Source organism: Emys orbicularis, chromosome 9, assembly GCF_028017835.1.
Source record: "Emys orbicularis isolate rEmyOrb1 chromosome 9, rEmyOrb1.hap1, whole genome shotgun sequence".
In the NCBI taxonomy this organism is placed as follows: domain Eukaryota; kingdom Metazoa; phylum Chordata; order Testudines; family Emydidae; genus Emys; species Emys orbicularis.
The window spans coordinates 91,768,932-91,784,197 of record NC_088691.1 but is presented as its reverse complement, the minus strand read 5'-3'; the positions used below and the strand labels follow the sequence as shown (position 1 = coordinate 91,784,197).

At 45.5% G+C, this 15,266-nt stretch overlaps 1 protein-coding gene across 2 annotated transcripts in view; it reads left to right on the top strand.

The window, feature by feature from the left end:
* The window catches only part of PLD1 (phospholipase D1), a 69,437-nt gene that overhangs the window by 24,173 nt on the left and 29,998 nt on the right, over positions 1–15,266 (top strand). Inside the window, exons 10-15 of one of the 2 annotated variants that reach the window (XM_065410356.1) lie at positions 172–255; positions 3,099–3,180; positions 10,841–10,951; positions 12,383–12,589; positions 13,549–13,759; positions 14,713–14,826. In XM_065410356.1, the coding sequence (XP_065266428.1) occupies positions 172–255; positions 3,099–3,180; positions 10,841–10,951; positions 12,383–12,589; positions 13,549–13,759; positions 14,713–14,826 (809 nt within the window). The remainder of the gene's footprint in view (positions 1–171; positions 256–3,098; positions 3,181–10,840; positions 10,952–12,382; positions 12,590–13,548; positions 13,760–14,712; positions 14,827–15,266) is intronic. The other variant, XM_065410357.1, reaches the window with a different exon arrangement.

The window sequence follows — 15,266 nt, the reverse complement described above, 5'->3', positions numbered from 1 at the left end:
TTCTCCTTTCATGTTGTCCTAGTGCATGAAATTGAATATGTTTGCTTTTGAGAAAGGAATTTAAACAATATTTTCATTTGCTCATTTAAAGTACAGAAATTTTCCCCCCAACTACGAATTCTCCATGTAATTAAAACAAAAATCCCAGTATTGTGTTTGGTTTTTTTTCAGGTATGTAAATGCAAAAGGGTATTTTGAAGATGTAGCAAATGCCATGGAGGCAGCGAAAGAAGAAATTTTCATCACAGATTGGTGGTTCGTATTCCTGCGTTTGGATTTTGTCCAGCAGTCTCTGTGAGAACATTCATTACAATGCTGCACTATTCAAAGGCCTTACATTATGGAAACTAGCCGTGATGCCAGATGGTTTGGCAGCACATCCAAACCTCTCACAGTGAGGGTTTTCATTCAAAGGCCTTTTCAGGAGACTTGGCAGCAATAGTGCATGCTTAAAATCATCAGTTTGGGTGTCTCCTTCCGAGGGATAACCTTGAAAGACTGCATGGTACAGTGAGGCACCACCTGCATTGAGAGTGGAACAGGGCTGCACAGCCTCACTGGGAACTCCCTGGGAATGTCTCAGGGAAGCAGAAGATCTCTCAACACAAGGGGGAATGTACAAATTTGTACACCACTTAGGCAATGCAGGACATCCCCCTGCCACCACCTTGCATGGCAGGCCAGGAAGAGGAGAAATCAGCATCTTCAAAGACCCATTCTATTGCCTATCGTAGTGGCCCATTCAGGCTGATTGCCGACTGTCTGGTGGGCATTCCCCAAATACACACACAGTTGTAATTGTTACATAGTCAATATTCCTAACCGCAGATACAGAACTTACACATGCATACAAATCGGATAACCACTTTCAGCAAATCATAACCTTTCCAATGATACCTCACATGACCCAGCTTGCATCAAACATCTTAGTTATGCCATATTCATATTACAACAGTATTTTTACTCAGACTATGGGGCGCAGCGTCACAGCTGGATGTCGCTGTGGAGCTCTAGTTCCCTGTGTACAGTCCGTGTATGGGTCAGGCACTGTGGCTAATGCAGGCCATTGCTAGCCACGGAGGGCAAAATCCTGAAGTTTGCTTAGGAAAGTTGTGTGAATGATGATGCAGCTTAGAAAATAGACACTTTGCAGTGCATACCCTAGAAGAGTCGTACCATTGGGTATGGCTGTGACTCAGGTCAGCAAGAGGCAGGGTGGGCAGTCCGCTCACCTGTAGCAGTGTGGCAGTGTACCTCAGTAATGGCATCCCCACGCACGTTAAAGAAGAGGCTGCAAGGAAGCAGTCAGGAAGGGCTCCACTGAAATCTTCTGTTGGGATTTGGTCGTGATAGTGCTGCTGCAGGGTGGGCCATGTTGGCCCCCCCGGTGCATGCTGTGCATATGCAATTCCAATACTGGCCGTTTGTACTTTTCTTGCCAGCTTCTGCTGTGCCATCCTGCTGATGTCATCTGTCATGAGCTTCAGCACACACCACCAACGCCTCCTCTTATACGCCTCCTCTTGTTCCCTAGCTGCGGATGCTTGGCTGCTCAGTATTGCGCACTACCCTCAGCTACTTCCTTGTCGGGGCTTGTTTTATCTTGTACTCGCAGCTGGTACACCTTCTACCTGAGAAGGGATGGTCTTGTGATCAGCACCCAGGACTAAAAGTTAGAATGTCTGGATAGCTTTCCTGTCTGACCTTGGACAAGTCACTTAATGTTTCTGTGCCTCTGTTTCTTCATCTATAAAGTGGGCCTATAATTATTTCCCTACCTCTTAGGGGTGTTTTGAGGCTTGACCCAGTCATGTTTGTAAAGCACGTTTTGGTTCTCAACGGTCCTATAGGAATGCAAAGCATTATATTAACCCTCACTGACATGAATCTGAATCCTAAAACGCTTATAAATAAACTATATGCTGCTGAAGCTTCAGCACACACTGTGTCAGACAATTGGAAAATTACATTTCAGTCCCGGTGTCTCCTGCCTTATACGAGGCAAGAGTCAATTGTTATCATAACTTGGGATTGTGAAACTTACTGGGAAGTTACAAAAGCTTAGGAAGAGAAAGGTTGCTGTCAGAAGCATGTTTTCAGCAATATGCTTTAGTCAAAATGACTGGGCTCAATACAGGAGTAACTGGATGAAATTCTGTGGTCTTGTTATAGAGAAGGGCAGATTGTATGATCTAATGGTCCCTTCTGGCCTTAAAATCTGCGTATCAGTGAATGCTATCCTGATGTGAAAGAATGGCACCCTATCTTCTGGGGTAGGCAGCAAGGAAGAAAACTGTACAAATCTGAAATTTTCAAATAGTCTAGGTGTCAGGAGAGTTGAAGTCCTGAGTGTTTTCTTTTAACCCCCAGGTTATCTACCAGGACTATATTTTTTCTGCATGAGAACTTACGCTTTTCTGTATGGAGTCTACCTGATGCATCACCATTCAGTCTGGTCCCACTGGGTGCTGAATGCAATAACCTCATCCCTGTCAATGATAGGTCATTGGCCTCTGTGCTACACATGGGACACATCAGCTGTTATATACGGCACCATTGTTAAAAAGCAAACAATAACAGTTCTGTGAAAAAATAAATCGTGGGAGAGCAGACTTCACACCTAATGAATAAACTCTTTAGTTTCTCAACCATTATTGGAGTCGATTAGTTCAGCGGTTCTCAACCAGGAGTCCGGGGGCCGCGAGCAGGTTTCAGGGGGTCTGCCAAGCAGGGCCAGCATTAGACTCGCTGGGGCCCAAGGCAGAAAGCTGAAGCCCCACTGCACGGGGCTGAAGCCCAAGGCCTTGAGCCCCACCAGTCTGGGCTGAAGCCAAAGCATGGGCAGTTTAACTTCACAGGGGCCCCTGTGGCATGGGGCCCCAGGCAATTGCCCTGCTTGTTACCCCCTAACACAGGCCCTTGTTTTTATATGCAGAAAACCAGTTGTTGTGCCACAGGTGGGCCCTGGAGTTTTAATAGCATGTTGGGGGTGGGGGAGCCTCAGAAAGAAAAGGGTTGAGAACCCCTGGATTAGTTGACCTTACACATAGTTTTCACAGCACAGAATGTTTCTTTTTGTCACCCTTTTTTTTTTTTAGGTTGAGCCCAGAAATCTTTATGAAGCGACCCGTGGTAGAAGGAAATCGTTGGCGACTAGACTGCATTCTCAAGCGGAAAGCGGTAAGTGTGCTGTGCCTACAGGCTAGCTTAGGCCCTGATTGCTGTGAATCCCATGATAAGGCTCCAGGTAGGCGCAGGGCAGCTTCATGCAGCTCCTTGCAGGATTGGGGGTCTCAAAGTGCAGCTTCGCTCCTTTTTCTTCCTAAGTGACCTGCCCTTCCCTCTTTCTGTGTGCGGGTAGAAGTCCCACCCAGGTAGACTCGTGCATCATTTCAGGGGGACAGGGCCAGCGAGAGCAGCAACAGATCAAAGATGCAAGGGGAGGAGGAAGCTCAGTGCTGAGGGACAGGGCTGGTAGCCAACCAGCTGAGCGACATTCAGCACTGCACCCCGCTCTGCTGCAGTTTTTGGAGGGAGGACGTGTTTCATTCCCTACTTGATTCAGCTGGCTCATCTTTCAGATGGAGGGTTGTGGGGATGCCAGGGCACAGCACCAGTGCAACTTCCTAAATACCCCCAACAACTTTTCTTCCATAAGGGAGGAGCTGTTTCTCTCTCCCCCAGTGGCTGCTCCAGGTTCCTGGGGCATTGATACAGCTGCTCCTGCTCTGCCCCCGAGCTCTTCTCCCTCTTCGGTGTAGGTAATTAAGAGACATTGGGCCAGGCTTCTCTCTGCAGTTACTGGAGTCACACCAGGGCTACACTTGGCCCATGGGGGTGACCAGTCTGCCGGGGGTGGCCATGCAGAGACAGTGCCCTTCATTCATGATATATGCATCTGTTTCCAAAACTGGCTCTTATTAAATTGCTGGTGGTGCCACCCACCTACCAAGGAGATAAAGATCTCCTTAGAGAGTCATTCAGTGGTGTGTATAACGTATGTCTAAATTAGAGGGGGCTTATCATCAGGTTATCAATTTGTAAAGATGAATTATGCGAAATGGGTCCATTCCGTGTACATCTAGAGGTTTTCGCTTAACCAGTTTAACGACTGAAAGTCACGCACTACAACAGTGAGCTACTGTGTGCAGGGTAGGATATTTCTTATTTTAGTAAGGAAACGCCTGTCTGCAATAGACTTGCTCTTAGCATTTCCCGACACTGTTAGCACCAGTGCAGCTCCACCCAGGCCCTGCTCAGAGCAGGTTTAGTGAGAGTTGTTAAATTGCCTGCAGCTGTCTGAATCCCTGTATACACTAGCACTCTCGCTGTTGCTACTGCTGGTTTGACTGCACCAATGAGAGCAACCGTGAGGAATTCTAGTGAAGTGGAGACTTATGTAGACAAGGCCTCAGCCAAAAAAAGGCAGGAAGGTGATAAACTTTCTCTCTCTAAATGTGACATGTGTTAATGTGACTGGAGAAACACTGGGAGCTTCTTTTTTGGTAGTTTGCCCCCATTTTCTGTCCCTATCCTACTACATCATTCCTTTGCCCCCATCCCTATATTATCACATCCTTTGCTTGGTCAAAAAGGGGAGTAAGGCCAGTTGTGTCAGGCCAGCCCTTACTCTCCTGCTTAGCTCTGCTCAGATTATGGCACTAGCTGTCAGCAGGGGAGCAGGAGCCCCTGGCCTGCTCCTCCCCATTGCAGCTAAGCCGAGAGGGGCAGGGAGTGGTAGGATGTTGTACCCAAGTACATAGTGTCATTAGAGGGAATTGAGGGGTTTTTAAAAGTATAAATGATGTAAGATATGAACACGTACAAACTGGGTCAGGTTCCTCTGAATTAGACATGATGTGGAACTTGCAGACAATATAATCATAAAGATGACTCAGAGTCCTGAACTCTGATTCACATTTTAACGGAGGCAGAATAAGCAAATGGGTGCATAGCAGGCATCTATGCTCTGATAGCTTTGTTATATTTAAGACTTGTCCTTCTATTATAATCTCTTTCTCTCTCTCTCCCCCCATCCTTGTTTGAAGTATTTCAAACTGCTGATGACTTGATGCCCTTCCTTGTCTCCAGTGCAGCCTTTTTGTATGACTGATGCTTTGAGATGCTGAAAGGCTGTGCTTCCAAACATGTGTGTTAGCACTTAGGGACAAGGAACAGCATCACCAGACCTATTGAACCTGTTTTAATTTCTCCAGTATTTCAGAAATCTCACAAGCTACTGAGATTGGAAAATAGAGTGATGTGTTTGTTGTCAGTTCCAGAATGTTCCTCCTGCAATAACAGGTCTGTGTACTCAGCCTGAAGAATTTGTTCATGTCTCTGAATGAGCAATGGAGCCACAGAGAAAAGGTGCTGAACGTGATTTTCTATAATACTGGACTGCATTTTCAGCAGGTTTGCCCTGATCCAACTAATGAAAATACTGGTGTTGAGTTGCTGCTTTGGAAGATATTACCAGTGACTCAATAGGAACGCATGGCCAACTGAAGACCATGCAGTCATGTGTGAAAGGGGCAGAAGCCTTGGTGGAAACCTTAAAATAATCTTATATATTCCCATTCCACAATAGTTCTTTTTGTAGCCAAAAGAAAAAAGACAAACATTTTTCTTCTTTAATTTTCTCTAAAGAAATTTATTAATTTTAAAATGATCTTCTTATCACTTAAATCAGCTTCTGTACCAGACAACTGGAGGATAGCTAATCTGATGCCAATTTTTAAAAAAGGCTCCAGAGGCGAGCCTGGCAATTACAAGCTGGTAAACCAAACATCAGTCCCAGGCTATATGTAAATGGATAACTATAGTAAAGTAGATAATGGTATGTACATTTATAGAGTTTGCGGATGATACCAAGCTGAGAGGGGTTGCAAGTGCTCTGGAGGATCGGATAAAAATTCAGAATGATATGAACAAACTAGAGAAATGGTTTGAAGTAAATAGGATGACATTCAATAAGGACAAATGCAAAGTACTCCATTTAGGAAGGAACAATCGTTTGCACACATACAAAATGGCAAATGACTGCCTAGGAAGGAGTACTGCAGAAAGGGACCTGGGGGTCATAGTGGACCATAAGCTAAATATGAGTCAACAGTGTAACACTGTTGCAAAAAAAGCGAACATCATTCTGGGATGTATTAGTAGGAGTGTTGTAAGCAAGACACGAGAAGTAATTCTTCCGCTCTACTCGGTGCTGATTAGGCCTCAACTGGAGTATTGTGTCCAGTTCTGGGCACCACATTTCAGGAAAGATGTGGACAAATTGGAGAAAATCCAGAGAGGAGCAACAAAAATGATTAAAGGTCTAGAAAACATGACCTATGAGGGAAGATTAAAAAAATTGTGTTTGGTTTAGTCTGGAAAAGAGAAGACTGAGAGGGGACATAACAGTTTTCAAGTACATAAAAGGTTGTTACAAGGAGGAGGGAGAAAAATTGTTCTTCTTAACTTCTGAGGATAGGACAAGAAGCAGTGGGCTTAAATTGCAGCAAGGGAGGTTTAGGTTGGATATTAGGAAAAACTTCCTAACTGTCAGGGTGGTTAAGCACTGGAATAAATTGCCTAGGGAGGTTGTGGCATCTCCATCATTGGAGATTTTTAAGTGCAGGTTAAACAAACACCTGCCAGGAATGGTCTAGATCAGTGGTCACCAACCAGTCGATCGCAATCGACTGCTTGATCCTGGAGCCTCTGCCAGCCGATCGCAATCTCTGGGCCGCTAAAAGTCCAGCTGCGCAGCGGGGCTCTGGCAGGCTGCATGCCTGCCCTGGCCCCACGCCGATCCCGGAAGCGGCTGGCTGCTGGCACATCTCTGTGGAACCGACCAATGGGAGCTGCGGGGACAGCGCTTGCGGGTGCGGGCAGCACACGGAGACCCACTGTCCCCCTTCCCTCCCAGGGGCCACAGAGTTTGGGTGCAGAAGGGGTGCAGCCAGCCGCTTCTGGGAGCGGCATGGGGCCAGGGCAGGCTGGCAGCCTGCCAGAGCCCCGCTGCGCCGCCGACCAGGAGCTGACTGTGGTAAGCGCCTCCCAGCTGGACCCTGCACTTCACCCTCCCCCCCCCCACCCAACCTCCTGCCCCAGCCCGGAACCCCCTCCTGCACCCAAACTCCCTCCCAGAGCTTACACCCCTCACTCCTGCACCCCAACCCCCTTCCCCAGGCTCAGCCAATGCACACCCCACAGTTGAGAATGTTACACTGATTTGTGACAATCCCTGAAGGATTTTGGATCTATAAACCACAAATGACACTAATAAAAAGTAAAACTCATGAAATGTCTAGTGGATTCTATGAAGTTAGGTGCAGGGTGATCATATGACCCCTGCACCCAAACTCCCTCCCAGAGCTTGCACTCCTCACTGCTGCAGCCCAACCCCCTGCCCCGGGTTCAGCCTGGAGCCCCCTCCTGCACTCCAAACCCCTGCTCCAGCCTGGTGAAAGTGAGTAAGGGTGGGGGAGAGCGAGCGACGGAGGGAGGGGGGAATGGAGTGAGCACAGCAGGGCCTTGGGGAAGGGGCGGGGGAGAGCCTGGGTTCATCTTAAATTCAAAAAGTGATCTTGTGCATAAAAAGGTTGGAGACCATTGGTCTAGATAATACTTATCCCTGCCATGAGTGCAGGGGACTGGACTAGATGACCTCTCAAGGTCCCTTCCAGTCCTGTGATTCTATGATTCTGAAGAACAGAATTATCAGATACATAGATGAACGCAATTTGTTGGGGAAGAGTCAACACGGGTTGTGTAAAGGGAAATCATGCCTCACCAGTCTATTAGAATTCTTTGAGGAGGTCAACAAACATGTGGACAAGGGCAATCCAGTAGATATAGTGTACTTGGACTTTCTGAAAGCCTTTGACAAGGTCCCACACAGAAGGCTCTTAAGCAAAGTAAAGAGTTATGGGATAAGAGGAAAGGTGTTCGCGCTGGATCAGTAACTGGTTATAAAGACAGGAAACAAAGGGTAGGAATAAATGGTCAGTTTTCAGAATGGAGAGAGGTAAATAGTGGTGTCCTCAGGGATCTGTGCTGGAACCAGCACTGTTCAACATATTCATAAATGATCTGGAAAACAGGGTAAACAGTGAGGTGGCAAAGTTTACAGATGATACAAAATTACTCAATATAGTTAAGTCCAAAGTTGACTGCTAAGAGTTACAAAGGGATCTCACAAAACTGGGTGACTGGGCAACAAAATGGCTGATGAAATTCAGTGTTGATTAAATGCAAAGTAATGCATATTGGAAAACATAATCCCAACTCTACATACAAAATAATAGGGTCTAAATTAGCTATTACCACTCAACAAAGAGATCTTGGCATCATTGTAGATAGTTCTCTGAAAACATCTGGTCAGTGTTCAGTGGCAGTCAAAAAAGCTAACAATGTTAGGAACCATTAGGAAAGGGATATATAATAAGACAGAAAACATCATTATGCCACCATATAAATCCATGGTACTCCCACACCTTGAATACCGTGTGCAGTTCTGGTTGCCCTATCTCAAAAAGGATATATTAGAAATATAAAAGGTATAGAGAAGGGCAACAAAAATGATTAAGGGTATGGAACACCTTCCATATAAGGAGAGATTAAAAAGACTGGGATGATTCAGCTTGGAAATGAGACGACTGAGGGGGGTAATGATAGGGGTCTATCAAATCATGAACGGAGTGGAGAAAGTGAATAAGGAAGTGTTATTTACCCCCTTCACATAACACAAGAACGAGGGATCGCCCAATGAAATTAATAGCAGATTTAAAGGAAACAAAAGGAAGTACTTCTTCACACAACACACAGTCAATCTGTGGAACTCGTTGCCAGGGGACGTTGTGAAGGCCAGGACTCTAACTTGATTCAAAAAAGAATTAGATAAGTTCATGGAGGATTGGTTCACCAGTGGCTATTAGCCAAGATTGTAAGGGGTGACATCCCTGTGGGTGTCACTAAGTCTCTGACTGTCAGATGCTGGGTCTAGATGACAGGGGATGGATTACTGGATGGTTGCCCTGTTCTGTTCGTTCCCTTTGAAGCATCTGACACTGGCCACTGTTGGAAGACAGGATACTGGGATAGATGGACCATTCGTTTGCCCCAGTGTGTCCATTCTTATGTTCTTGTATATGCTCCAACTGCCATAAAACAGGTCATGCCCACTGAAAGAATCTAGCTTTATTTTCCATATCAACATAGGTGTTCCTAGCATGAAAGTATTTGCGTAGTGTGTAGAAGAAATAATTGACACACTAGGGCCGTAAGTGGCTGGTAACTATATAGGAGCAAAGCTATCCTCTGATGTCTACAAAGCACTTCCCTGGACTTCATTGGCCATTGGATTGGTGGGTAGAATATGGCCCATAACATGGAGAGGGTCTAAACTGTTAATAGACGCTTTAGAGAAATGCAGGTTACTGTCTTTTTGAAAGATCCTTAGTTTGTGTAAATTGGCATAGCTCTACTGAAGTCAATGGAGCTACACTGCTTTGCAGTAGCTCAGGATCTGGCCCCATATGTGTGGCCAAACTGCTAAGAGAAGTATGCAAGCCAATAGAAGATAGACATGTAGAGGAAGATAGTACTCAGTGTGAGTCAGGGTGGCAGAACTGAGCCTCCAAAAGGCACATTAGAAGTGTGTAAAGTAAAGGAACCTGTTGTAAGATTGGTGCTGACTCAAAGTGAAATATTTTTCATGTAGCACATGTTCTGAAACACATCTGCACAATAATGCCCTTCTGAAGGCTATGAGGAGTCCTACACAATTTGAAGGGACACTGGCAACCTGACGTCCAGTCCCTTGGAAATGCATTAAAAGTCAGTGTCTGTGGTCTTACAATCTCATGGTGCTATTTCTTGTGTTGTATTCTCTTCAGAGCAGGGACTGTATTCGTATCTGTTTGTATAATGGCACCTCCAGGCCCTCCGCTGCTTCACATGGTGAAGTCCAGATTGAACAGCTAACTCTTCAGGGAAGCGCTGAAGTGAAGCGCAGAGAGGAAAGGGAAGCAGAAGTCTTCCACTGTATTAGGGATGAACAAGCTGAGGGTTCTGTCTCAATATCTTCACTCAAACAATTCCTGCAAATAAAATATCCTAAGAAACCTAAAATGTTTTCACTCACTTGATCTTACAAATTCAGGCAGGGCGAGCTGGCTTTCTTGGCGTTGTAGTCCAGAGGTCTGAGTTAGGCATAGGTGAGATCAGCCTGTGTCAGAAAAATCCTACACTACATCCAGGGCCGGCTCCAGGGTTTTTGCCGCCCCAAGCAAAAGAAAAAAGAAAAAAAAGCCGCGATCGCGATCTGCTCTACCGCCGCCGCTTCAGTCTTCGGCGGCAATTCGGCGGCTGGAAGTCCTTCGCTCCGAGAGGGAGTGAGGGACCCGCCGCCGAATTGCCTCCAAAGAGCCGGACGTGCCGCCTCTCTCCGTTGGCCACCCCAAGCACCTGCTTGCTGGGCTGGTGCCTGGAGCCGGCCCTGACTACATCATTACAGAAAATCCCTCAGAACTTCTCACAAGGGAAGAGTCCAATCCCCCAAGGTGCTCGGTGCCTCCTGTGAGCTGCTGAGCACTTTCAATTCCCATTCTTGTTAATGGGAGCTGAGTTTGCTCAGCACATTTCAGGATCAATCTGGGAGCCTCTGACCGGGAACTGACCTGTTGGATGTATGATCTCAACCTGAGCGTTTCCCACAAGAACAACATGTGCACTCCCCTTAGCCTACCATCCCACTGAATCTAGAAGTCTGGGGTTTTCTTGCTTTTGTTGTTGTTATACCCATTTAAATATGTGCTTGCCATGTATTTACTTTCTTTTCTAATAGCAACAAGGAGTGAGAATTTTTGTAATGCTCTACAAAGAAGTGGAGCTTGCTCTAGGAATCAACAGTGAATACAGCAAGCGGACCCTAATGCGTCTACATCCGAACATCAAGGTATTCATATACCATGTAACCTTTATGAAATACATGCATGTTCATTGCCCTGTGTGTCTAGCATCAGCTCCCCAAATTTGGGCGAGAGATGAGGAAACTCATGACAATGAATGGGAAATGCAGTTTGCAATCACCATTACAAGGGACAATATTTTTCGAAGACATATCCATATCTGGTTCTACTCCATAATGGGCACTAGTACTTGACTGTGGCAGCTCAGGTACCTGTAAGTTATAATTGTATATAAATATATTTCGCTTAGCCTTGACAAGGTTCCATTAATCAACAAAACATTCACCTAGTTCAAAAGAATTTTGTTTTATATGGCAAGTTAATGAAGTTAGAGCAAGTGGAAGGTTACACTTGGATGTGGGTCTGAGAAAACCTTCTGCTCACACACAGACTGAGCTAGCTAAGAGTCTGGCCTTAAAAAAATGTACCAAAATATGTGAACTTATATCCACATTCCTCAGCATCCCTTTATGCCAAAATATATTGGGCCTGGTTCTGATCGCCAGTGGTTTTAAAACCAGGCATGACTCCACTCAAGTCAATGTTTGCAGTTATGCTTTGAAAGAAATAAATGTTGAAATTATCTATCACACTCTTTCATTTTCAGAAATAAAGAAAATGAGCCTGGTTCTCCTCTCATTTACTATGGTTTGAAATAGCCATTAACAAACTAACTATCAAATGAAATGGCCAGCTTTTTTACTGAAATAGTTAGAGCAGCAAAAGCCCTACTGTGGACACAGCCATATCAGCATAAAGGTGACTCATTTTAGTATAGTTATTCCCCTTCCTAAAAGGGAATATCTGTACCAGTAGAAAGCACCTTTATACCATTGTAAATGTATCCACACTAGGCGAGTTGTACCACTTTAACTATACTGGTGTAGTTAAAATGGTACAACTGTCTAATGTAGACAAAGTCCTAAAAAAAGCACTTTATGTTTGGGCATTGGTAGGTGGTATTGGTCAAACTAAAGCCCCGTGGCCTTCTGGGCAAAGATATTAAATAATATCTTAATTAAAATTGTTTCGGGTCTTCTACATCAGTGTTTCTCAAAGCCAGTCCGCCGCTTGTTCAGGGAAAGCCCCTGGCGGTCCGGGCTGGTTTGTTTACCTGCTGCGTCCGCAGGTTCGGCCGATCGCGGCTCCCACTGGCCACGGTTTGCCGTCCCAGGCCAATGGGGGCTGCTGGAAGCGGTGCGGGCTGAGAGATGTGCTGGCCGCCCTTCCCTCCAGCCCCCATTGGCCTGGAGCGGTGAACCGTGGCCAGTGGGAGCCGTGATTGGCTGAACCTGCGGACGCAGCACGTAAACAAACCGTTCCGGACCGCCAGGGGTTTTCCCTGAACAAGCGGCGGCCCGACTTTGAGAAGCACTGTTCTACATAACAGCTGAGTTCAGTGATTTTTCTTTATTTAGGTGATGAGGCATCCAGATCACGTGTCATCCTCAGTGTACCTCTGGGCCCATCATGAGAAGCTCGTTGTCATTGACCAGTCTGTAGCATTCGTTGGTGGCATTGACTTGGCCTATGGGAGGTGGGATGATGATGAACACAGGCTGACCGACGTTGGCAGTGTGAAACGAATTGCAGGAACAAAGTCTACATCTACAGTGAATCTCATAGTAAGAGTGAATTCTGTACATGTGGCTGTTAACATTTAATGCCATGTACACTAGGCAATAGTCACGCAAAATGGAAATAAGCAAGTCTTTCTGCATTTTTAGGGCATGAGTCTGTAGCCTTTGCATGTGCCGAATTCCTGTGGACTTCAATGTGGCTTACAAAATGGGACCCTTATTAGGACCAAATCCTTCAGCTGCCAGAAAGGCCATGCCAGTTAAGACCATAGGCGCCAACTTTCTCTGGCGCCGGTGGGTGCCCGCCCCTGGCCCCGCCCCGACTCCACCCTTTCCCCGCCCCTGGCCCTGCCCCATCCCAACCCCCCCGTGCGAAAGACAAAAATTTTGCCGATGCAAGTGGCAGTGGGAATGCGGCTTTGTTGGCAGGAGCACTCGCCTGCCGACAAACCTAACGCTGCTCGCGGGGCTGGAAGTATTTTGTTGGCAAAAGTGCCGACAAAGTACTGAAAAAGAGCGTTTACACGCGCTGACTTTTAGCAACAAGGCTGTGTCGACATAGCCTTGTCGCTAAAATCTGCGTGGTGTAGACAAAAACTGAGCTTGTGTAGACAAGACAGAACTGAGCTCTTTTGAAAACCTGGCCCTGTGTGACGGAATTAAATAGAGAATTTTTATTTATTTTTTTATGAAAAGGAGCCTGTGTAAAGACCTCTGGAAAACATGCAATAAGCCAGAATAGTTTTACAGGCAGTGTATGGCAGAATGCACTGTTTTACTTGCTTGTTTTCTGCTAAGCAAACCCTCAATAGTCACTACGCCAAGTTCATCTCCGTAAGACGCATTTGCAGTTCCCAGTGAAATCGATGAGAGCTGTGTCTGCATGTCGTAGGGCAGAACTTGGCCCTGTGAATGTTTCAATCCCTGTGATATGAATGATCTCCTGTAATTTAAATAGATAATCTTCCATTCATCACCCTCAGCAGTATCCTTTGTGTCTTAAGCCTACAGCCGAGTCCACTGAAGCTTTAGCCCTGAAAACTCAGTCCCTGGGGAACCTGCCACAGCACAGAAATAGTGATGACATACTAGATTCTTCAAGAATGAAAGGAATAGGAAAACCCAAAAAGTTTTCCAGGTTCAGCATTTATAAGCATCTCCAGAAGCACGGCCTACACCACGCTGATAGTGTAAGCAGTATAGACAGTGAGTCAGGTAAGTAATATTTCTCCACCTTACCTACAGAGCTTTTAATTAGGGAGGAGAGTTAATGGTTTCCTAAAGTGCTAGAAGGGTACTTTATTTAGTGAAGCCTTGAGTTTGCCTTTAAATGCGTCTGTGTTTGGTTAAACAGCTGGCACAAAACAAGGCTGGCATTCAGTTTGGTTAGGGGACAGCCCCAAACCGCAAATGGAGAAACCGTGCTATAATATGGTGTAGTGTATGTGGTGTGTTATGTGCTGTGATGTATGTATAGATATGTACATTGATTTTGTGCTAGGAACGTTTTACATTTGTGGCAGAGATACCAGCATTTTTGCATCGTATTCATTATAGCAAATGAAGCAGGATTTCCGAAGATATTATGGGCCTGATTATGCTCTCACTTGCACTGGTTTTAACTCATTTAACTCAGTGGCGTTATTCCTGATTTACACTGGTGCTAGAGAGAGGAAAATCAGGTCAAAATTTGAATATGTGAACGCAACATTTACTTCTATGTATGATTGAAGTTACAGGATGCCACTATAGGCGCACTCAAAAGCCAGAATTCATACCAGCAAGCCTTCCACTTTTGAAGCAGTGGAAGAGCTGTTTTGGGGAGGCGTTTTGTGCTAGGGGGCATTTCAGACTTTACAAAGATTACTCATGTCTCTGGTAGGAATGATCTGCAGGAGAATGCTTTGCCTATGGTCAGAGCCAGTTCAGAATATGAGCATACATTAGTGATGGTTTTGCAACATGAATATTTGCCGATCTGTGCTCAAAAATCTAATAGGTCCTGTATTTGGCCCACGGTCGTTGTACCATTATTAATGTTCTGTTCAGACTGTCTACAGTTGGTTGGACTGAAGTCCTGCAAGTTATTTTAAACATTATTGGGTAACTGATATGGTAAAAGCTCTAATGCACTTTTCCTGTAAATGGAGCATCTCAACTCTCTGCAGGTTATTGTAATCCTAGTAGAAGCCAGCAGAATTTAATCCAGAGTTTAAAACCCCACCTGAAAATGTTTCATCATCCCACTGGGTCCAAACAAGGGCTCACTGAGTGTGAGGACGGTAAGTGAAGGGCCACCCAGGTGGAGTTACCTGCAGGCTTTACTGTTGGTGTGTTTGCTGTTCAGTCATGGTGAGAGTTAGGTGGGGCTTATGGATTGACATTCTATACCTTCGGTATATGTATTACCTTCAATCTATGTCATATTCCCCTCTAAAGAGGCCCTCGTAGAATCACTTTCTTCACAGGCTGATTTGCAAAAGACTCTAGGAAGCTGCATCAATGAGAAGATAAATATGTAACAACTACAGCGGGTGCACTTGGGAAGTTTCACTCTGGTTCTACAGCTCCGCCCATTCCAGCTGTATTCCTCATGCAAAGTAATGGGAATATCGCTGAAATTAGTAACACCTTTAAATCCAGAATGGATTTTTTTTTTAAAGTCAGCCCAGTGCATGAAGACAGCCTTGAAAAGATCATGAATATGACTGTGTAAACGCTT